Here is a 23,419-nt window from a genome sequence, read left to right on the forward strand (position 1 = left end):
ACTCCTTTCGTGATTTCCCAGGTTTTCCTGATGGATGAAAGGCCTCCAAATCATATCTACAGGACTTAGATTTCATAGGTCTAGCTGTCCCCCCCCCCCCAAAAAAAGGATAACCTTCCACAACTCCATTCTCTATTCCTAAGGAAGATTCATCTTGGGCTAGTGGCTGATTCTTGGATCAGTCACCCATGGTCATAGAGCAAAAAGATAGCTTAGAAAGGCACCCTAATACACAGCCTGGGAAGACCAAGGACATAGCTGACAGGCAGACAACCAATTAGCTCTCCATTAAATGGCTTGCAATTCACTAAGTGCTTTTTAAAAAATAATGTTCTAATTTGATCCTCAAATAATGACAGGCCATTCTGTACCCAGGTTTCTTATTGCACATTCCACTTTGCAATCTTATTTTTGAGTATCTAAGTTTCTTTATTAGTTTGTGAGTGTTTTGAATTCTTAGTGCTTGACATTGGAGGATGCAGTAAATATTTACTGAAAGAATGCATGACTAATTCAGTGAGGTAGGATACTTAGATGAGAAACCTGGAATGTACTGCGGTTAAGTGGAGGTACTGAGGTACCCAATTAATGAGTATGAAATCAACTGCAGTAGCCTTAATCCCTGTCCAAATAACCTGGATGCCTTCTCTATAGAGTTATCTTCTTCTGTCAGTGGTTGATAACTTACATAGCAGGATTTGGATCTGGTGGTTAGAACTGTGAAAACAATAGAATTGGGATAAAGATGGCATCCATTTTACAGGAATTTGATTTTGCCCACTCAGTGCATCAGTTAAGAATAGCCTTCAACTAATCTCAAAGAGTTTGTACTTTTCTTCTAAATGTTTAAAGGAAGAAAGACTATTTCGTTTATGCTTAAAACTACAAAAATAAGTGTTACATTTTTCTGTTTTAGGTGCCTTATTTCTGAAAATGATATTTGACCTGACAGTCACTCCTGGAGAGGTGGCCACTTCTCTCATAATTTTAATGATGGTTTTAATTTTAGTGAGAGGACTTGGGAACAAGAGCAGAAAACAGGTGTCTCCTCCTGGCCCATGGCCTCTTCCCATCATAGGAAATCTTCTCCAACTTGGAGAGCATCCTTACCTTACATTTATGGAGATGAGGAAGAAATATGGAGATGTCTTTCTCCTCAGACTTGGCATGGTGCCTGTTGTGGTGGTAAATGGAATGGAAACGGTGAAGCAAGTACTACTCAAGGATGGAGAGCATTTTGCAGGCAGACCAAACATGCATACATTTTCTTTCCTGGCAGAAGGAAAGAGTCTTTCATTTTCAGTGAATTATGGTGAGAGTTGGAAGCTTCATAAAAAAATTGCCTCTAATGCTTTACGAACTTTTTCTAAAGCAGAAGCAAAATCTTCCACCTGCTCTTGCCTACTTGAGGAACATGTCACCGAGGAAGTTTCTGAGCTGGTGAAAGTTTTTGTCGAGTTGACTTCCAAGAATGGCAGCTTTGATCCCAGAAATGCGATTACCTGTGCAGTAGCTAACGTTGTTTGTGCTCTTTGCTTTGGCAAGAGATATGACCACAGTGATGAGGAGTTTCTTAAAGTAGTTAAAACAAATGATGACTTACTCAAGGCTTCCAGTGTAGCTAACCCTGCAGATTTCATACCATGTTTCCGCTACCTTCCGCTGAAGATAATAAATGCTCCCCGGGAGTTTTATCAGGCCCTGAATCGGTTTATTGCACTACATGTACAAGATCATCTTACTACATATGATAAGGTAAGGATTTAAACCTATACCCAGACAAGAATTTTGATGGAATGCAAAAGATAATGGTGAAATGCATTGAATATCCTGAAAGTTGGATTTTTCTGTTTTTCTTTCACTATAGTTTTTTTTCACTATACTTTACCCAAGCTATTAATAAATTTGAGGACTATAATTTGTAATTGCCTAATAAATGATGACCAATATATAGATGAGTTCCTTGAAGAAACAAATCAATTATTTTGTCTTGTGCATATCACGTCTGGCACTATGAGATCTCAGATTTAAAAGTATCAAAGTATTAGCATTTTTTTTTTTTATCTGAAAGTGTTTTTGAATAATTACAAGAACTTTCTATAGGAAGTTCCCACCTTATCTTCATTTTTTTTTGAATTGGAGTCTCACTCTGCTGCCCAGACTGGAGTGCAGTGGCTGCTCCCGATCACCGCAGCCTCGACCTGCTGGGCTCCGGAGATCCTTCCGCCTCAGCCTTCCAAGTAGCCGGAATTACAGGCGAGTGCTACCACGCCCGGCTGATTTTTTGATTTATTGTAGAGATGAGGTCTCGCCTGCCCAGGCAGGTCTCGAACCCGCAGGCTCAGGCAATCCACTCACCTCAGCCTCCCAAAGGTGCGGGATTACAGGCTGAGCCACCGAGCCCGGCTTATCTTCATTTTTTAATTTGAGCTCCTTTGTTATACAGAAATGAATTTTGAGATTATAACATATGTATTAAGTTTCTCCAGGTGGCAGAAGTGGGCCTTCCTTGTGAGGTCATAAAGTTGTTGATTTTTTTTTTTTAGTACACTTTGGTGGTCTATAGAAGAATGAGTTTTCCTTGAAATATATATGTACTAGAAAGAATTCTAGTCTTTTTGCCGGGGGGGTGGCAGTTTGCTGAGATAAGGGCATCAGAAAAAAAATAAATTATTAAAAGACGGATCATGAAGCAAATGGAGTGTGAGGAGTTAAGCTCCCGCCAATCAAAAGGAAGAGGCAGAAGACAATCACTTTCAAGATACAAGCTGGGGACTCTATGTCAGGCACTGTAAGTCTCAGAATTTGTAAAGAGCATAAACTTTTCTTCCTACTCTCTCAAATATCCCATTCTTATCTCTTTCCCCATGGTAATGCCAGCAAAAACAAGATCCTTCCAATGGGTTTGAAAATCTCTCATTATATTTGTTGCCTAGAAATTTCTCTATAATAAATCAATCTTTAATTCCGATATTTTTAAAGCATGCTTGCAGACATAAATACCCATTTTTATTGATTGAAGGAAGTTCTGAGGAGAAAATTGAGTTTAGTAACTTGGTTTTCTACTCTACATTTCTAAGATTAAGTTTTACCATTATCAAGCAAAAAATGGATACCAGGCTTAATATGATCTATTTATATTCCTTATCTTCCCAAACTCATTGGATTCATTTCAACCTACATGGTGATATGGCTCTTCCTGCATGGAATTTATATTGATATGAAATGTAGATAGAAACAAATAATCATGCTCAGGTTTGTCCCCAGGACCATATGCGAGACATTACCGATGCTCTGATTAATACATGCCACAACAAATATGCTGCTACCAAAACAGCCACTTTAAATGACAATGAAATCATAAGCACCGTGAGTGACCTCTTCGGAGCTGGTATGTGAGAGCATTTGTCAACATGTAAGGCTAATAAAGATTAATTGCAGTTTTTTTGTTATCCAGTGTTTATAGTTTAGAGTATTTTCCTCTTTCTGTGTTGATCACTTTGTGCAGTTATCTCACACTGTGTAAACAATATGATATTCTACCTTCTTTCCATATCACTCAAAAAACTTTACTGTGATCTCAGGAATAAAGATTCAAATTAATAATAGTCCCCAGTTCATGATGCATTAAGACCATTGTCGATGCAATGATTTGTCTTTGTTAATTACTATTTATCCCCTCTTCTGGTCCCTTCATCTAAATCATTGGCATTTATTCTTGATCTGTTTAAAATGTTATTGTTTTTGTTTTATGTGTTTTTTACAAAATGAGATTTTTAGCATTCTATATTACCATATGTTCCGGTATTATCATGTACTTTAATTTATGTAAATATAATCATTATTTACATATAAATTTGTTTCTAACTTTTTTCATGAAGCCCTATACTTTTAAGATCCAACCACGGTGCCAGATATATTTCTAATTTGCTGCTCCTCAAGGTTGCATAATTCTCCACATCACACACCCTCCACATTTTTTTTTCTTTGAGTTGGCGTCTCACTCCATTGCCCAGGCTGGAGTGCAGTGGCACACTCACGGCCATCCCAGTGTCGACTTGCTGGACTCTGGCGAGCCTTTCGCCTCAGTCTTCCTAGTGGCCATACCATGCCCGGCTAATTTCTTATTATTATAGAGACAAGGTCTCGCTAAGTTGCCTGGGCTGGTCTTGAACCTGCAGACTCAGGCAATTAACTTGCCTTGGACTCCCAAAGTGCTGGAATTACAGGCTGAGCCACTGAGCCTGGACTCACTCTCCACATTTTGGAGAAATGGATTGTTTGAAACTCCTGGTGAACACAGAAAATGCAGATACTGAGTATTCTGCTGAAGCTAAAGTGACTGATCACCTTACTGCATGAGTTTTGCCTTCCTTTGAAATACAACCTTATGCTAAGAAGCAGAATTTCCAAGTCAACTGATAAAACTAGTTTCTAGTTCTGATGCATACTGCTAAATTCATTCTCAGAGAGGCTGTACCAATTTATATTGCAACCAAATTACTCTCATTCTTAAATAATTTTTATGTCATATTTCTTAGAGTTTCTGTAAGATATTACACTGCTGGAAGCAAATTTTTCTAGTATAAAATATATCAAAGGTGTTTTTTAGCAGTTTCATTTTAGGTGGGATATTCTTCAAATTCCTTTTTCCCCATCTTTATACCATTTTATTGGTAATTAGGTTCATTTGTTTCTAGGATCTGTGCATTTGTGTTTCTGAATTTTCTTTGTACACAGAGGCATTTGTTTTATTTATATTATTTTTCCTTATGCAAATGCACAAACCCCCACATATAAGTGTGTGTTTATTTATTTATTAATTTGATCATTACTTTAATGGATTATTTCATCTGGTTCTTTATTTTAAAAATGTGATTACACTGTACTAAGCATACTCTTCTATCAACTATATAATGCGAAGTACTAATGTTAGTACTTGTCAGGGCTTTTTTTTTTTTTTTTTTGAGACAGGGTCTCTGTCACAGGCTGAAATGCAGCCGTGACACAACCGCGGCCCACTGCAGCCTTAGCCTCCTGGCCTCAGGCAATCCTTCTGCCTCAGCCTCCCAAGTAGTTGGAACGACAGGCATGTGCCACCATGCCTGGCTAATTTTTTTTATTTCTTGTAGAGACAAGGTCTTGCTGTATTGCCTAGGCTGGTCTCAAACTCCTGTGCTCAAGCAGTCATCTCACCTCAGCCTCTTGAAGTGCTGTGATACAGGCGTGAACCACCGAGGCTGGCCAGGACTTAATTTTTTTATTTTTTTGGAGGGATATTTTCTTAAGGCCTGAACATCATTGAATCCTAAAGGCTGGGTGTGTTTAATACACCAAGTGAGCTTTGTAATTTCCTTATTTATTTTAAAATTGACAGATAAAATTGTACAGTAAGTCCCCCACATACATGAGTTCTGTTCTAAGACAGTATTCATAAATCTAATTTGTCCTGATGTCCAACAAAGTTAACCTAGGTACCTGGCTAACACAATTGGCTATATAGCACTGTACTGTAATATGTTTATAATACGTTTTACACAAATAACACATAAAAAGCAAACAAAAATAAAACATTTTTAATCTTATGATACAGTACCTTGAAAAGTACAATATATCATATCACTTGATGCTTCTTAGCAGTACTAGCTATATCATCACTGCTTCTACACTTGCTACCGGACATCCTGGGCTTGAAATAAAGATACTATACTACTGTCCTCTATACAGTACTGTATAGTAAAGTACACAAAAGCACAACCACTTGTAGAAGATGCACACCAGACATGTGAACTAACTTGTGATTGGACATGTGAACACACATTCACATCTTTGAAAGTTCACAATCTGCAGGTTTGTATATAGGGGACTTATGTGTTGATCACGTAAAACATAATGTTTTAAAATATATACACACACACATACATATAAATGGTGAAATGGCTAAACCTAGCTAATTAACATATGTATTACCTCACATAATCATGGTTTTTGTGGTAAGAACACTTAATATTCACTCTCAGAGTTTCAAGAATAAAATATATCATCTTTAACTATAGTCAACACTTTGGGCAATAATCTCTTGAACTTATTCCTCCTATCTAACTGTAATTTATTTTCATCTTGGTTCAATGAAATAATATCTGAATATATTCCAGAAATATGAGGAAGCCCTTCAAAAACCAGAATTTATAAAAAGTAATCTCCATTTGATGCATAATACCTATTGAGATGCTTTTTCCACTGCTCAAAACTTTTTGAATTTGTCAATTTTGATGTCGTTTTGTGCTGCTGCCCTTTTTTTATTTCATCACTTCCTCAATGGGAAAATGATTCCCTTTGAGGGCTTTTTTCATCTGGGGAAACAAAACAAAGTCACTCAGGGCAAGATCAGGTGAATAGGGAGGGTGGGGCATGAGGGTCATGGCGTTTTGGGTTAAAAGTTGCTGAACACTCAGTGAGGTGTGGGAGGTGCGTTGTCATGGTGGAAGAACCAGTCACTTTGCCACAATTCAGAATGTTTCTTTCTCAAATCATGATGCAACCTTCCTAAAACTTCCAGAAAAAACTTTGGTCGTTGGAGCTGATAGAACAAATTCCAAGTGTGTTACAAGGGGCCCACCTTCCAAAAGATAATTCTGTTTTTGGGGGGTTGGGTTCTCCCTTGTATGTAATACTGTCAAGATCTTCAAGTAATCAACAGATGTAGAATGATGGCAGATGACAAAAATGACTAGGATACAGAATAAAGCCATTTGACATGTACATCACAGTTAAAAAATGGTTTGGGTAAAAAGCCGAGTATCTGTATTACTATATAAAGCATTTATTTACTAAATAAACATGATAGAATTTGTATTTTTAATCCAAATAAGAGTAATAATAAAACTTAATAAAATATATACTTCCAAATGTATCTGCTGTCTCACTAGTGAGATGTAACAAAATGCTTTTGTTAGAATAAATTAGCTATAAACCACATATTTTAGTGGATACAATTTGCAGGCTCTCTTCCACCAGATCATATTATATACATTTATGTTTATATACATATAACATTTATGTTTACATATTTGACTTTTAAAGTTAATTGTAGAGATAGTTTAGTTTCTTTCTTGGATATAGTAAGGTTGTCCCAAATCATTGATTATAAACTCAACATTTAGAAAATCCGTCAAGATAGATAATAACAGATTGCTTAAGCCTTGATATAAAACAGCAAAATTAATGATATATGAAAAAGTAAATCCTGATATTCATTCAGATAGTCAGGTCTTTGATTTAATGTCCATGGCTCTACAATGTACAAGACCAGTGTTTGCACATAGTATTTATGATGTGTTTTTTTGTTTTTGTCTTTTACTAGAGAATAGAAGTGATAAATTCTTCATAAAAGTTCAACTTTTCATGCCATACTGTACTCTGTTATAGACATGATGGTCAGAAACTTCATTTAGATAGCTCACTTTTTTTTTTTTTTTTGAGTTGGAGTCTCACTCTGTCGCCCAGACTGGAGTGCAGTGGCCTCTCCCAGCCACCGCAGCCTTGACCTGCTGGGTTCCGGCAATCCTTCCACCTCAGCCTTCCAAGTAGCTGGAACTATAGGCGTGTGCTACCACGCCCCGCTAATTTTTGATTTATTGTAGAGATGAGTTCTCTCCAAGTTTCCCAAGCGGGTGTCGAACCCGCAGGCTCAGGCTATCCACTCACCTCAGCCTCCCAAAGCACTGGGATTACAGACTGAGCCACCAAGCCTGGCTAGACAGCTCACTTTTAGGATGATTTCTAACAGCATCTTCATTTGGACAACTTAATTCTAGGATAATTTCTTGCAGTATAAAGTCATATTAGTAATTTTGTGAGTCAGGAATTTTAAAAGCCACTGGCTCTCTATGAGAGATTGCCATGTTCAAAAAATGTGAAAACCAGGTTTGAAAAGAGAGTTTGAAAATGAGTTTATTCTGTTCTACAGCTATATCTGAGTATAGTTTGAGTACATATTGTGATGTAAGTTATTTAGAGAATAATTACCTTTATTCCTTGTGTGACCCTTGTAAAATATTTTACCATTTCCATGATGTAGGGTTTTCATCTTTAAAGTGAGGCTAGTTGAAGCCCCCATCTCAGATGACAATGCAATTAAATGGTCAATATTTGGTAAATATATTCATCATTTCCCATGCTGTCATCGTGAAAATCTAGAGATTAAATACAGAGAGTGACAAAAAAGTATACACATTTTAAGAAAAGAAAAAACTGTATTAATGTTATAATACTCAATATATACCTATAACAAAGGATGAATACAAGTCACATTTAACTACTACAATTACAAGAGGTGTTCAAAGTTGTTACCATCAGAATCTAGACACTTCTGATTACTGTGAACTAAAAGTAATATATAGATAACATCTCTTAAAATGTGTATTTTTTTGGCATCCCTGGTATATTGGTTTTAAAATTCATTTTTGCTGCTGGCTTTATAAGATTTAAATAGAAAACTCAAATAACATTAATTTTAGCAGTGGGTCATTATAGAGGTAAATTTACAATTAAAACAATCTAGAAAAGCTTTTTAATGTGACAATTCTGAGTTTTAGATTTTCAGGAATTGATCACTTTTTTTTAAAAAGCACTAATCTTAAAGCAGCCCTTGAGAAAAAGATGAAATTTGGTATATAGAATTCCTTGCTTTTATTTTTAGTAATAAAAAGCTATTTAGTTGATGTGTGAATAATCTAGAAAATAAAGAAACTCTGTTTCAAGAGTAGAATTTAAGCCATAATATGTATACTAAAACTTATAATTCAAAAAAACTGAATCTGGTCAACCCTCCATTAGGTACTCATGTAAATTTATGATCAAATGTCCAAGTTTAAGTGTTGGCTCTGCCTCTGATGAGTCCATTTACCTTGGGCAAGGCCCATAATGTCCTTGAGGCTTAGTAAAATTAGCATAATTATTCAAACATTTACATATTGCATTTCTATATTATTATTTATAATAAGTGTGTATATGTGTTCACACACACACACAGAGCACTCCTGGAACGGGATAAGTACTCAATAGTTTCTTATAATAATTATTACAAATCATAGCCATTTTTGTTATTATTACATCAATAGTGTTTACTAGGTAGTGCAGTGCTTTCAATGTTATCATTTGTCTTTTAAATAGCACCTAGATATTTTTAAAATTCATTTTATTTTTATTTGTGTTTTCAAGTATACAGCATTAAATTTATGAACTTAAACATTTTTAAGTGTACAATTCCATACTGTTGTGTATATTCACATTGTTGTGCAACAGATCTCTAGAATTTTTTCATCTTGCAAAACTGAAATTCTGTGCCTATTGTAAACACTAATTTTCCCATCCCCCTTAGCCCTTGGCAATTTTCCTTCTACTTTTTATTTCTATGAGTTGACCTACATTAAAAACCTCTTAGGAGTGGAATTAGGTGGTATTTGTCCTTTTGAGACTGCCTCATTTCATTTAACCTAATATTCTCAAGGTTTATCCATGTTGTAGCATGTGACAGGTTCTATATTTTTAGGACTGCATAGTATTCTATTGTATCTAGAAACCACAATTTCTTTATTCACTCATCTATCAATGAAGATTTGAGTTGTTTCCATTTCTTAGCTATTGTGAATAATGGGGCAATAACCCATAGGTATGCATATATCTCTTCAAGATCTTGCATTGAATTCTTTTGGACATATAACCCAGAAGTGATTGTTGGATATTATTTTTAATTTTTGAGAAACCTCCATACTGTTTTTTATCTTGTCTGCATCATATTGCATTTCTATCCACAGTTCTAAATTTTCCTTATCTTCACAACACTTCTTGATTTCTATTCTTTTGAATAGTGGCTATCCCAGTGGACAAGAAGTTATTAGGTTGGTGCAAAAGTAATTTCGGCTTTTGCATTTTTTTTGATAGTTGTCATTTTATATTGGAATACATTTTTAAGTAAATGTGGTCATGTTATACATCATTTTCATGAGCATTTCTTGCTTTGTGGTTTTTTTTTTTTTTTTTTGCTAATGACTTATTCCTGACTGTTTACTTTATGTTTATTTTAGACTATGGAAGTGATGTTAGACAAAAAAGCAAATTTGAGCAATTTTCTTATATGGGTTCAAAATGGGTCATAAAGCAGTGGAGACAACTTGCAACACTGACAACGCATTTGGCCCAGGGACTGCTAACGAACGTACAGTGAGTGGTGGTTCAAGTTTTGCAAAGGAGAGGAAAGCCTTGACAATGAGAAGTGTAGTGGCTGGCCATAGGAAGTTGACAACAACCAATTGAGAGCAATCATCGAAGCTGATCCTGTTACAACTACACAAGAAGTTGCTGAAGAACTCAACATTGACCATTCTATGGTCGTTTGGCATTTGAAGCAAATTGGAATAGTGAAAAAGAGCGATAAATGCCTCATGAACTGACTGAAAATTTTTTAAAAATTGTCATTTCAAAAGCGTCTTCTCTTATTCTATGCAACAACAATAAACCATTCTTCAATCAGATTGTGATGTGGTGACAAAAAGTGGACTGTATACGACAATCAGCGATGACCAGCTCAGTAGTTGGACTGAGAAAAAGCTCCAAAACTCTGCCCAAAGCCAAACTTGCACCAAAAATAAGTCATGGCCACTGTTTGGTAGTCTACTGCTGCTCTGATCCACTACAGCTTTCTGAATCCTGGTGAAACCATTATATCTGAGAAGTATGCTCAGCAAACCAATGAGATGCACCCAAAACTGCAATGCCTGTGGCTGGCATTGGTCAATAGAAAAGGCACAATTCTTCTCCACAACAATGCCCAACAGCATGTCGCACAACCAATGCTTCAAAAGTTGAGCAAATTGGGCTACAAAGTTTTGCTTCATCTGTCATATTCACTTGACCTCTCCCCAACTGACTACCACTTCAAGCATCTTGACAACTTTTTTGCAACGCTTCCACAACCACCAGGATGCAGAAAAAGCTTTCCAAGTATTCACTGGATCCCGAAGCACATATTTTTATGCTACAGGAATAAACAAACTCATTTCTCATTGGCAAAAATGTATGGATTGTAATGGTTCCTATTTTGATTAATAAAGATGTGTTTGAACCTAGTTATAATGATTAAAATTCATGATCTAAAACCGCAAATACTTTTGCACCAACCTACCGCAACTATAGCTTGAAATGAATCTTAGTGTATAGTCATTATTTTAGTGTGATTCTATTCTTTGTTGATCCCCTTAACTTAATTCTTAGCATTCAATAAGAATTAAGAATTCATATGAGGTAAAGTAAGCATGGCGATTTTGCTACTACTTTTTTCCCTGACACTTGGATCTCTTATGTCTTTTTTTTTTTTTTTTTTTTTTTTAGGGTTTGAAACAGTATCAACATGTCTATATTGGAGCTTTCTTTATTTGATACACTATCCAGAAATCCAAGCCACAATTCAAGAAGAAATTGGTAACGTGCTTTCAGATGAAAAATACAATTCTTATAATTATCATTTTTTCCTATTGAATTAAAAAATATTTTCTTTAAGATAGAAACATCGGACTGAAACCACCCACATTTGAAGACAGGAAAAGTTTACCATACACTGAAGCTTTCATAAATGAAGTATTCAGATATGCCTCCTTTCTTCCTTTTACTATTCCACATTGGTAAGGACAGGATTCTCCTTTGAAACAGTAACCTATGGTGTGGTGGGGCAGGGAGGAATCTGACAGTGAAGTAGTTAAGTGTTTTAAAATCTATACTGTGTTGTTGTTTTGATATTACTTTAAATCATATTTCATTGTATTTTGAAGTCCTCTCATAATAGTTTTTGTGTAAGGCAAAGGTATATTTTGTGATTATTTCTCATTACTAAACTATGATGCCATTAACTTTCCTCTTACACTCATATGTACTAATCAAGAAGAGAGAAGAAGATTGGAATTCCAAACAATAGATAATCTGACCATAATTTTTATTTGGCTATGAAATGTCATGTAAACTTGTTTAACTTCATCTGATAAGCAGACTTAGCTTTCTGCTGATTTGGCTTCGCTTTCAGTAGCCTAGACTTTTGCAATACACTAAGGAAGCCAATGTGGTTACAAACAGATTTTTTTTTTTAAATTTTTATTTTAAAGATGTGGGATACAATTCAGGATTAGGTATATAAGTGTTCATTGTACAGGTAAAGTTTGGGCCTCCCTTTGATCCCCTCTTTGCCTGGTTTGAGACCAAGTACCCTTATTGGTGTTATGTGTCACCCCTCCCTCCCCTGTCAGTGTCCTGCTACTACCAATCCCTTTCTTATTGTATTATGGTAAACGTTCAGGGTCTGCTTATAAGTGAGAACATGTAGTACTAGATTCTTTGTTTCTGATAGATCACTGAGTATGATAGACTCAATCCATCCAAATTGCTGCAAACTCCATATGTTTGTCCTTCTTTGTTGCTACATAATATTCCATCATGTATATATACCACATTTTTTTATCCAGTCCAGTTTTGATGGGCAGCACGGTTGGTTCCATGTTTTTGCTATTGCGAATAGTACTGCAATAAACATGCATGTACAGGTATCCTTTTTATAGAATGATTTGAGTTCCTCCAGGTATATTCCCAGTAGGGGGATTGCTGGGTCATATGAAAGGTCAATTTCTAGTTCTTTTAGAAATCACCACGCTGTTTTCCATAGAGGTTAAACAAGTTTCCATTCCCACCAGCAGAGTAGAAGCATTTCCTTTTCTCCACATCTTCACCAGCACCTGTTGTTGTTTGTTTTATTAATGATGACTGTTCTTACTGGGGTAAGGTGATATGCATTTCAATGTGGTTTTGATATGCATTTCTCTGATGATTAGTGAGGCTGAGAACCTTTTCATGTGTCTGTTGCCTGCCCATATATCTTCTTTTGAGAAGTGTCTGTCTAGTCATGTCTTTTGCCCACTTTTTAAGGGGGTTGTTTACAAAAAGATCAAATTTTCATTTGTTGTGGCTTATACATTTACGGAGCCTTATGTCAGAATCTCCTGCACACAAATGAGTGCCAGCGTAGTTTAGGTAGATAGGCTTCATTAAACATGTGTGTGAAGAACCAAAGTTCTAGTAGTTACGTCTGTTTTTATTTCTTGCAATTAGATTTTTTTTTAAAGGAATTCTCAATGCTTTCTCTCCCCTCCCTTTAAATAACAAAGGACTGGGAACATCTCTCTTCCCTGGAAATCGACTGATCATTCACTAATTGGCACAATAGCATGCCCCAAAGGACCAGACCACCAGCTGAACAGAGTCAAGGCCAGGCAGGGAGTGACACAATTCCCTGTGTTTTGCCCCTTTAATTTACTCCCATTATTCACACATGATGCCTGTTTTTCCACAATGATTCCCTTTCTTCCAGCTGCTGTGTCAGATTCTCTTTCAGTTGAAGCAAATTTTGCCTTAACTTGAGTTTTTTTCCCCCCTATATTTAAAGAAGCAACTCTTCTGTCCTAATTACTTTTATAAGGGGCTTTGGGTGTTTCATAAAATAGTATGATCTACACCTGTGCTTAGTACTCAGGAACAGAGAGGCTCTGCCAGTTTTATGGGCATGATTTAGAAGAAAAGTGATCAACTATTTTAGGATCCTGAAAACTTATCTGAGGATCTAATAGCTATGGATAAATATATATTAGCACATAAGTATTCACTGTATTATTAAAAATAGACATAAATTAAAATGTAAAATTAAAAGAAAATGCATCGGCCAATGAGAGCAGTGTGACACTAAGAATTTTTTTGCATGCAAAAAGTCATCTTACTTTTTTTGAGACTGATCTTTTCTGCTTCACCTGGAAGTTGATTGTTTTTCATTGAAAAGAAAACTAGACTTAAAAGGACAACATATGTTAAAGTGAATTAAAACAAGATTAATGAAATAATCTTAGGTAAAAGCAGCAAAAGTTTGCTATTAACTATAACATATGTACATATACATGCATATACACACAAATACACAGGGAAGACCAAACAGTATCTTAATAAATAGTTATTATATACATATTTATTAAAAATTGTGTGGAAAGTCACCTTTGCATACAAAATTTCCAGAATATGTAGGTAAAGAGAAAAACCCTATAATTCACTCTTATATTTCAATATTAGTGAAATAAAATTCTACATACAAGGTTTTCATAAAATAAGAGCATATAATTTCTCGTATTAGTAGAAACTGAGTAGCTGAATCCACAGAGTGGGTGTGGACAGGAATGTGTTGACATAGGCAAGTGGCTATGTATCCTTCCAAAAGTAGGTCTATCACTTGTTTGGCCTTTCTCCTGCTGAGTTTTAGGGAACTCAATAAATAATATCAATATTATTTGTCAAAACTCGGTACCAGTTTTAAAGTAGACATAGATTAGATCGCGATTCGATTATTTGCTTTTTTAATGATCACAGCTAGTTTGCACAATGTGGCATGGAGCTAGATAGTGTGAATCTACTAATACTTCTCACCTGAATTAGGCATACTTTGTCTAATTGTGTCTGGCTAGGTCGAACAACTTCAGGTCTCCCCTGGAAGGACAAAATCTGCCCCTCTAAATTTAATCTTGGTGATTGTAGATGAGATATATCTTCATTACAGGTTGACTAATGAAGAGAGAAACCAGAACTGGCTAAGACACCTTCTTTCGAAGTCATGAAACTGAATTGTTACTAGCTTCCCTTGGGGTGAAGTGAGTGTGAGGATACTTTAGTGAGGTAGGGAGTGCCACTTGGAAACATAAAATAACTTAGTAAAATCCATGCATAATTATAGAGATATAAAGGGGAAAAGCAAATAGTTTTCAGAAAGGAGTTTGAGTATGAAACTAGAAAAAATATATATTAATAACAACACAAACACATGAAGTACACAGAAAGGACTTAGTAACTTCTTATTTTCCTGATGTAATTTGATCAGCCTACTATGGCCAACTCTGTTATAGAAACATTGAGATAATTTTATACTGAGATTTTTAGCTCCTAGAAATGCCTTGAATATATTGAACCCGCAATATGTTTGACACATATAAGAAAAATAGCAAATGACCAATTTGACAGGAGGTGGGAATTAATTAGTGAAAGAATGAAGATTTATGAAGATATTATTATAGTACAAAAAATAAATAAAAGTAGTCTGTGAGTTGTGGGAGGCAGTTTAGAGATGGGATATTTGAATTTACAGGATGTGCTATAATGCTGTATTTTGCTTTCCTAGTACTACAGCAGATACTATCCTGAATGGCTACTTCATTCCCAGGAAAACGTGCACCTTTATTAACATGTATCAAGTAAACCATGATGAGTAAGTCACCAAAATTAATCTTGGGACTAAAATTTGTTTGCTTGGTTGTTTGTTTACTATTTATTAATCTGGCAAATATTTACATCTTTCTTAATCGAAATCCACTTGCCATTCTCTTGAAAGAAGTTGAAAAGAAGTTCAGTTTTAGCTGGGCTCGGCGGCTCAGCCTGTAATCCTGCGCCTTTGGGAGGCTGAGATGAGTGGATTGCCTGAGCCCGCGGGTTCGAGACCTGCCTGGGCAGCGAGACCTCATCTCTACAATAAATAAAAAAATCAGCCGGGCATGGTAGCACATGCCTGTAATTCTGGCTACTCGGAAGGCTGAGGTGGAAGGATCGCTGGAGCCCAGCAGGTCGAGGCTGCGGTGACCGGGAGTGGCCACTGCACTCCAATCTGGGTGACAGAGTAAGACTCCAACTCAAAAAAAAAAAAACAAAAAAAAAGAGAAGAAAAGAAGTTCAGTTTTTTCTTCTTGTCTATAATGGGAAGGGTGACACCTTAATATAAATTCAGGAAAATTCCAATTCAGGGTGAATCTGATATCAAAAGTGGGCTCATTAGGGGAGGTGTGGACCAGAGACATCATGGGCTCAGCTTTCCCATTGTTATAGCTAGTTGTTATTAAAATGCAGTCTGAAATCCCCCACTGAAGTGGAAGCACCAAGGAGGGATTTTTGAAAAATATTTTTGTTTATTTTTCCTCTATCCCAGCACCTGTATCACTGCCTGGCACATAATTGGCACATAAGAAATACTTGTTGAATAAAATAAAGTTAGAAGCTCACCCATATGTCTATAAAAGGAGGGCTGAGATGGAGATAGCTCATGCAGTGATAGGGAGGATAATGACAGTGATAATGACGAGAATAAACTGATTATAGCTAAAATATATATACTCCTACTCTGTGCCAGGCACAAAATCTTGAAACATCTCCTCTGAGTCTCAATAACACTATGCTGTAGGTTACTATGCTCTCCATTTTACTGGTTTACAGATGAAGAAACTCTCAGCCAGCTTAAAAACATTGTCTGAGGTCACATGTTCAGAGGGCAGCAGAGGCAGGACTCAAATTCAAACATGTAAATTCTATGTAATGAAAACCAGGTGATTCATGTGATCAGGGTTGGAAATCCCCAGTAAACTGGTAGAGACTGTATTCTTATGTATTCAGCAGACTGTATAACATGTATGAAAAGCCTGTTCATCTTTTTATCTTCACCCGAGATCTCATCTGACTGATGTCTCATGCTTCAGGTTTTTAGGGAGGGGGATGCTTATCCTTTGTATCTAATGGCACCTTCACAATCTCTGCAAACAGCAAAATGGTGGAAGACACAGCATAGTCTGCCCTACCGCAAAATATATTGTTGCAGAGATTAACCTTTTCATTCTCTATACCTGCTGATCATATTGAATAAAACTAAGCGTTTTGCAAACCTCTATAAGAAGAAATAAAGTAATAAGGTTCATGTGTATTTGATAATATTTATTCTCACTTAGTATACCCTAAATATTCTAGTAGCCTGAGAACTTGTGATCATATTGCATATTGAGTAATGTTCAAACAAAAGAGGTCACACAGGTGCTACTAAAGGAATCTGTCTGTATGGAGGAAATTGTTTAAGCTAAGTGAGTATGTATTTCAAGACTTGATGTTATGGGGAAATTATTCATGTTTAATCTAAAACAGAGGTCACAAATGCAAGGACCCATTGAGCAATGGAAAATACCAGAAGTGAGTGAATTGTACTTGATAAAGCATGGGAGTTGAGTCATCTGCTGCATCTAACTCAGCCCAGTAAACTGTTGGCAAGCAAGACATTGTCCCAATGTTGACAGCTCTTTCAGTTATAAAACAGAATTTGGAAATGCAGGTTTTCTACTTTGACTTTTCTCTTTGGAAAAAAAATAGCAAGTGTGGATTCTCATGTGAAATCTGATTTTTACATGTTAGTAATAATGAATTAATTTTAAAAGATTATGAGATTTAAAAAAGTATTGAAGGACTATGTAGAGAACCTAGTTCTCTAGGTCTGTGACCTCTTGGAGAAACAGCAATGAAATTTTTCCTTTTGAGAGAGCATGACATCTACATATAAAGAGGGCCAATTGTTTGTGAAGGTGAGTGGGTCCCTGATGTATGGTTTAGGAGATATTAGAAGACATGCTTGCATTAGTTGCCATAGACAAGTCAAATATGGTCTCCGTAACAAAAGATGGAGGTGGAAGAAAAAGCTTGATGCACAGTGATTTGGGAACGGTGGGCAACCCCTCAAATCGAGGTGCTTTCTGAAGATCTGGCTTCTCTTTGATGTTGTACAAAGGCTATTTTCTAACATATTTATATGAGAGTAAGAGATGTGGCTCAGTTTCATCTTTCTCATTCATTTTGCTTGAAGCAAAAGAGGTTACTTATGTCACAATGTTGGAATATTTTAATGACAATTTTGTGGAACTCTTCATTGAAAACAATTGAAAATCAAAATAAAATTTTAATTATTCACTATTTAGTGAAACAGAAGTCATTTTAGTGAAAATTAAGAATGATTGAACTCAACCTTTATAATAACTAAATATGCCAAATATTAAAGAGCGAACTAATATATGTAGCCATAATAATTATGTAGGCCGGGCTCGGTGGCTCAGCCTGTAATCCCGCCCCTTTGGGAGGCTGAGGTGAGTGCATTGCCTGAGCCCGCGGGTTCAGGACCCGCCTGGGCAGCGAGACCTCATCTCTACAATAAATAAAAAAATCAGCCGGACGTGGTGGTGCATGCCTATAATTCCGGCTATTCGGAAGGCTGAGGCTGAAGGATCGCCGGGGCCCAGCAGGCCAAGGCTGCGGTGGCTGGGAGCAGCCACTGCACTCCAGTCTGGGCGATAGAGTGAGACTCCAACTCAAAAAAAAAAAAAAAAATTATGTAGATACAAATGTTAGTTCTGAATGTAGGTAATCATGTCTCCAAATTGTATATATATATAGAATAGGTGTTTATATACTTTAGATATTATATATACCTAGTTTATATATAAATATATATTATTAATTATATGTAATGTTTAAGTTTTGGATGTCCTTTATAAATTATATATAAACTTAAACAAAGTATTTTATGCAAAACAAAATTACTGTGAAAAAGTTGGCAACCATAGCAAAAAATGTTATTTTTTGTCTATTTTATGCAGAACTATTTGGGATCATCCCAATTTATTTAGACCTGAGAGATTTCTAAATGAAAACAGAGAACTGAATAAAAGTGTCGTTGAGAAAGTTTTGATATTTGGAATGGGAATTCGGAAGTGTCTGGGAGAAGACGTTGCTCGCAATGAGATATTCATCTTCCTCACCACCGTCCTGCAACAACTCAAGCTGCAAAAACATCCCAGAGCGGAGCTCGACCTGACGCCCACGTACGGATTAACCATGAAGCCCAGACCATACCAACTCCAGGCAGAGCTCCGCTCCTCAAGTAGTTCATCTGCTTAGATTCTCAGACTGAGTAGAGGGTTTCTTATTTAATTCAGAAAAGTTAGGTGATTCAAGTTTAACAAGCAAGGTAAAAATCACACCGCTGAGCTATGCTGTTAATTCAACTCTGTGATATACTTTTTAAAGTGTATGGTGTAGCCCCAGTGCTAATATGAAATGTATTGTCTTGTGAAGCTATTTTAAGCTATAATGAAGTGTGAGGTAAATCAAGGGTCTAAATCCAGCTGTCACAGAGTGGTGCCCGAGGTATCAACATGGGCATGAAAGGGAGGGAAAGAGAATGACAGATTGAGCAAGCAGGCTTCCCCTTAGCCACCTTCAAAAAGACAGGTATACTCTTCTTTGCTTTAAATATAGGGTTCAACATAAGAACAAGATTCTGACATTAAATATATTTATTTTTAGTGACCCAGGACATAAGTGCTCAGGAGGGCCAGAGAAAGGAGCTAGGGAGGCCTAGAACAGCAGAGAATTGCACGGGGCAAGAGCTGAAGTAGGCTAGATTTAAAGAGGTAGAGAAAAGGAGATGGGAGAGTCCTCCAAGTTCAATATAGTATCAACTCATATATATCTTCTCTATTAAAAATTTAATTTCAGGCAAATGGGTATTTTTACAATATTATCGAGATTTTTCAGTACACACTAAATATACACGTGCATTAGTTTGCTAGAACTGCCATGATAACAAAATACCAGAGGCTGGGTTACTTCAACAGCAGAAATTTATTTTCTCACAATTCTGGAGGCTGGAAATTCAAGATCAAGGTGCCAGCCGGGTTGGTTTCTCTTGAAACCTGTCTCCTTGGCTTGCATCTGTCTGCCTTCTGACTGTGTCCTCACAAAGCCTTTTCTCTGTGTGCAAATATCCCTGGTGTCTCTCCCTGTTCAAATAAAAACAACAGTTCTACTGCATTAAGGCCCCACCCGAAGGGTCTCATTTTAACTTAATCGTCCCTTTTGAAGACTTTATCTCCAGATAAAATCACATTCTGAAGTACTGGAAGTTGGAATGTCAACATCTACTTTTTTGAGGGAGGGGACACAATTCAGCCCTTAATAGTAAGTGATGAGAAAAAAAGTAGGTGCTGCTTTTTTAACAACATATTTTAAACTGTGATACCCAGCACTAAATATGTGCTTCTAATACGTTCTTGAATATGTTTATGAGCTAAGGCACCTAAGTGAACTTGGACAGTGAAGGAAGTAGTATTTCAGATTCAAGCTGTAAGGTGGAGTTGCATTGTAAAGGAAGTGGAATCCATGCCAGGAAGTAAGAATACATTGGTGTCTAATTCAACTGGGAGGGCAGTTAGGGAGATGTGACTTGCTAGGACAGAGGTCCCCAGCCTTTTTGACCGATTTCATGGAAAAGAGTTTTTCCACGGACAGTGAGGGAGGAGGAGATTGTCAGGCATTAGATTCTCATAAGGAGTGGGCAACCTAGATCCCTCGAATGCATAGTTTATGATAGGGTTTGGGCCTCTATGAGAATCTAGTGCCTCCTCTGATCTGACTGAAGCCCAGAGCTTGCTGGCCTGCTGTTCATGTCCTGCTGTGCGACTGAGATTCCTAACAGGCCACTGATGGGTACCCATCTGTGGGTGTTGGGGACCCCTGCTCTAGATAATGATTGTCTTGGCCAGGATGTGGCAATGGAAGCAGAGAAGTTTACCACAAAAAAATTTATTTATATTCAGCATTTTCTTTAAGAATAAATAAATTGAATTGCTTGTGCTTCTCTGTAAGACCTTTTGTAACGATCTATATTATTTCCATGACTGCGCGTCAAAATGAATCTGCTCTTATATTTTTTCCATAAGAACCTTAAATTTTCTGTGTATTCAAAAATAATAGGGATGACTAGAAAACTACAGAAATCTTGGTATCTGTTTATTTGATATTTTCTTTTAAAAAATTTTATTTTTCTGACTACTGTTTTTACATAAGCAAAACTTATACTTTGTATTGTAAAATGCTAATTTGCACTCTTACTGTGCTCCTAAGGCATAATTAAATGGTGTAATATTGCGTCTTTTTTGTAATTCATGTTTAAATTTTTTTTTTTGGAATCAAGGTCTCACTCTGTGGCTCAGGCCGGAATGCAGTGGTGTGATCATAGTTCACCACAGCCTTGACCTCCAGGGCTCAGGTGATCCTTCTGCCTCAGCCCCCTGAGTAGCTGAGACTACAGGCATCATGTTTGCATTTTATATATTTTTAGAAACATGGATAAGAATAACACTAGGAAAAGAAAGAGTGGGGACAAATAAGTATAGCTTTTCTTTGTCATTCAATATGGAAAGATAAGTTAATTTTAGATATGTAATTTCACTTATCCAGGGTAACAGTTTATTTAATGAAATATAATCAAAAACAACACTGTACCACACTACTATGTTGAAGAACTTAAGTATTAATGTAAATACTTTAAATAATCATCTGAAAACTATATACAGACTTCATTATGATATAGAGTAAGTGATAATACATGAAAATATGCATTAGTTAACCCAAGATGAGTGATTTTTTTTTTTTTGAGTTGGCGTCTCACCCCATTGCCTGGGCTGGAGTGCAGTGGCTTGCTCACAGCCACCCCAGCGTTGATCTGCTGGGCTCAGGTGATCCTTCTGCCTCGGCCTTCCAAGTAGCCAGAGCTACAGACGCACGTTACTATGTCTGGCTAATTTTTGATTTTTTGTAGAGACGAGGGCTCACCAAGTTGCCTGGGTTGGACTCGAACCTGCAGGCTCAGGCAGTCCACTCGCCTTGGCCTCCCAAAGTGCTGAGATTATAGGTTGAGCCACTGAGCCCGGCCGAGAGAATGTTTTTAAATTCAATATGTATAAAAACAGAGTTAAAGGAATAAAATATCCTGCCACACATACGCATGTATATATATTTATATCTCCCTTCCCTCCTTGGAGCTACAGCTTTTGGGGGTTCTTGGTAACATCATAAAGACAAAGAGCAGTCTGCAAACATTATCCACTCTATGATGCAAGTGGGCATAGGATTTACTTGGTCTCCAGTGTTTTTCAAAGAAGAAAACTTGCACCCAACTTTAAAAAGATCAGGGCCTTTTCCCATGTTAGAATTCTCTAATTTATTTTCAGTTAAACCTATAATTCAAATGCAATATCAACCCACATAACATGAGAACGATTTTTAAGAGAAGCAGAAGGGGTCTTTGGAGACTTTACTATCTACATAATTATTAATTGGACTGTGAAATCTGTCCTGATTTGCAGATGATTTCAGGGCTCCAGATGTGTGGATACATAGTTTGACATTTTAGATTCAAATAGAATCTTTCCACAAAATTCAAGAAACATACTTTAAACAAACACACAAACAAAAAAAGCACTGTGCTATATATACCTTAGATCAGAAATAGCTGAAGGGAGTTGTTTTTATGGCTAAATAGGCTTTAAAAAAATTCCCTGAAAGGAATACCTCTATTGGCTTCTTCTTTAGATGAATAAAAAATGCAGTATGCAAGAGATTGATTCTTATCATATACAATGTTAAGAGTCAAAATAAATAAAAATCATAAACATGTATAGGTTTTTATCCTTCAAGTTATTTACAGTGAATAGTTTATCTCAATTCAATATACCTTCAGGCCCAAGAGTAAACCCTACATACGCACATACAATAGATTTGCCTTTTTCTGTTACCCCTGTGTTCTGAAGCATGATGTGTGAATGCATTTTCCAATAAAGTGAGATGACCAAATTCCAAAATGTTCATTTTAATGGCTCTTAATAAAAGTCTTTCTGGGTTTCTGATGTTTTAAAGTTCATATATTAAACACAATTTCCTCTTTTCCAGAAATTATCATGCCATTTATTTCTATAAGGTAATCACTGGGTATAGTGCAGTGATTGTATAAGGACTGTGATCATTTGAAGCTGTTTTGATCACATCCTCTATCCCTGCCCCAATACCTAGTTCCACTGATTATTTTAATGCCTATCTCCTCTACTGTCCTGCAAGCTCCATGAATGCAGGGGTCAAGTCTGCTTTGCTTCTCAGTGTAGCTCCAGTGTCTAGCACAATTTTAGGCACATAATAAACATCCTATAGTGTTGAATTGAATGTTCAGTGAACGTTGGGATGAAACAATGATTAAGTAAATGAGTCTAGTGGAAACACAGGAAAGGCTTTAGAAAAAAAAAATACTTGAGATTGTCTGATACGGATAGCATTTCTGGCACCTATACTCATATTTTAATTTCCACCTTGTTGCCTAATCCTCCACATACTAAAATCTGTTTAGTCTTCTCACACTTATTTAGTCTATAAAGTCCAGGTATCATTAAAGAAGTCCTTAATTATTATTATTTTTAAACTCTCATTCTTATGGCACATTTTAATAAAAATTAACTCCCTATATCTCACCTCAGAATTACAAAGTATTTCCTAGGTATTTAGGAAACTTTCCAAGGGTAACATCTCAGGTGTGTTCCAAAATGTCATTGATCTTATCCTACTCTGACCTTTGTGTCTTGCCAGCAAAAATGTATGAGCAGCTGATTGTGCCATGGGCTTCACTGGAAGCATTACAGTCTGGTGGCATCTGTCTCAT

The 23,419-nt window shown here is 36.4% G+C and overlaps 1 protein-coding gene across 1 annotated transcript; it reads left to right on the forward strand.

The window, feature by feature from the left end:
• The first annotated feature begins 933 nt into the window (after positions 1 to 933).
• LOC103272421 (cytochrome P450 1A1-like) lies at positions 934 to 18,828 on the forward strand. Its single transcript, XM_008069922.2, has 6 exons — positions 934 to 1,755; positions 3,268 to 3,391; positions 11,392 to 11,481; positions 11,561 to 11,681; positions 15,254 to 15,340; positions 18,528 to 18,828. The coding sequence occupies exons 1-6, from the start codon at positions 934 to 936 to the stop codon at positions 18,826 to 18,828; spliced, it is 1,545 nt and encodes a 514-aa protein (XP_008068113.2).
• Positions 18,829 to 23,419: the final 4,591 nt, after the last annotated feature.

The sequence above is a fragment of the Carlito syrichta genome, unplaced genomic scaffold, assembly GCF_000164805.1.
Source record: "Carlito syrichta isolate Samal-C Ts95f unplaced genomic scaffold, Tarsius_syrichta-2.0.1 Scaffold312501, whole genome shotgun sequence".
In the NCBI taxonomy this organism is placed as follows: domain Eukaryota; kingdom Metazoa; phylum Chordata; class Mammalia; order Primates; family Tarsiidae; genus Carlito; species Carlito syrichta.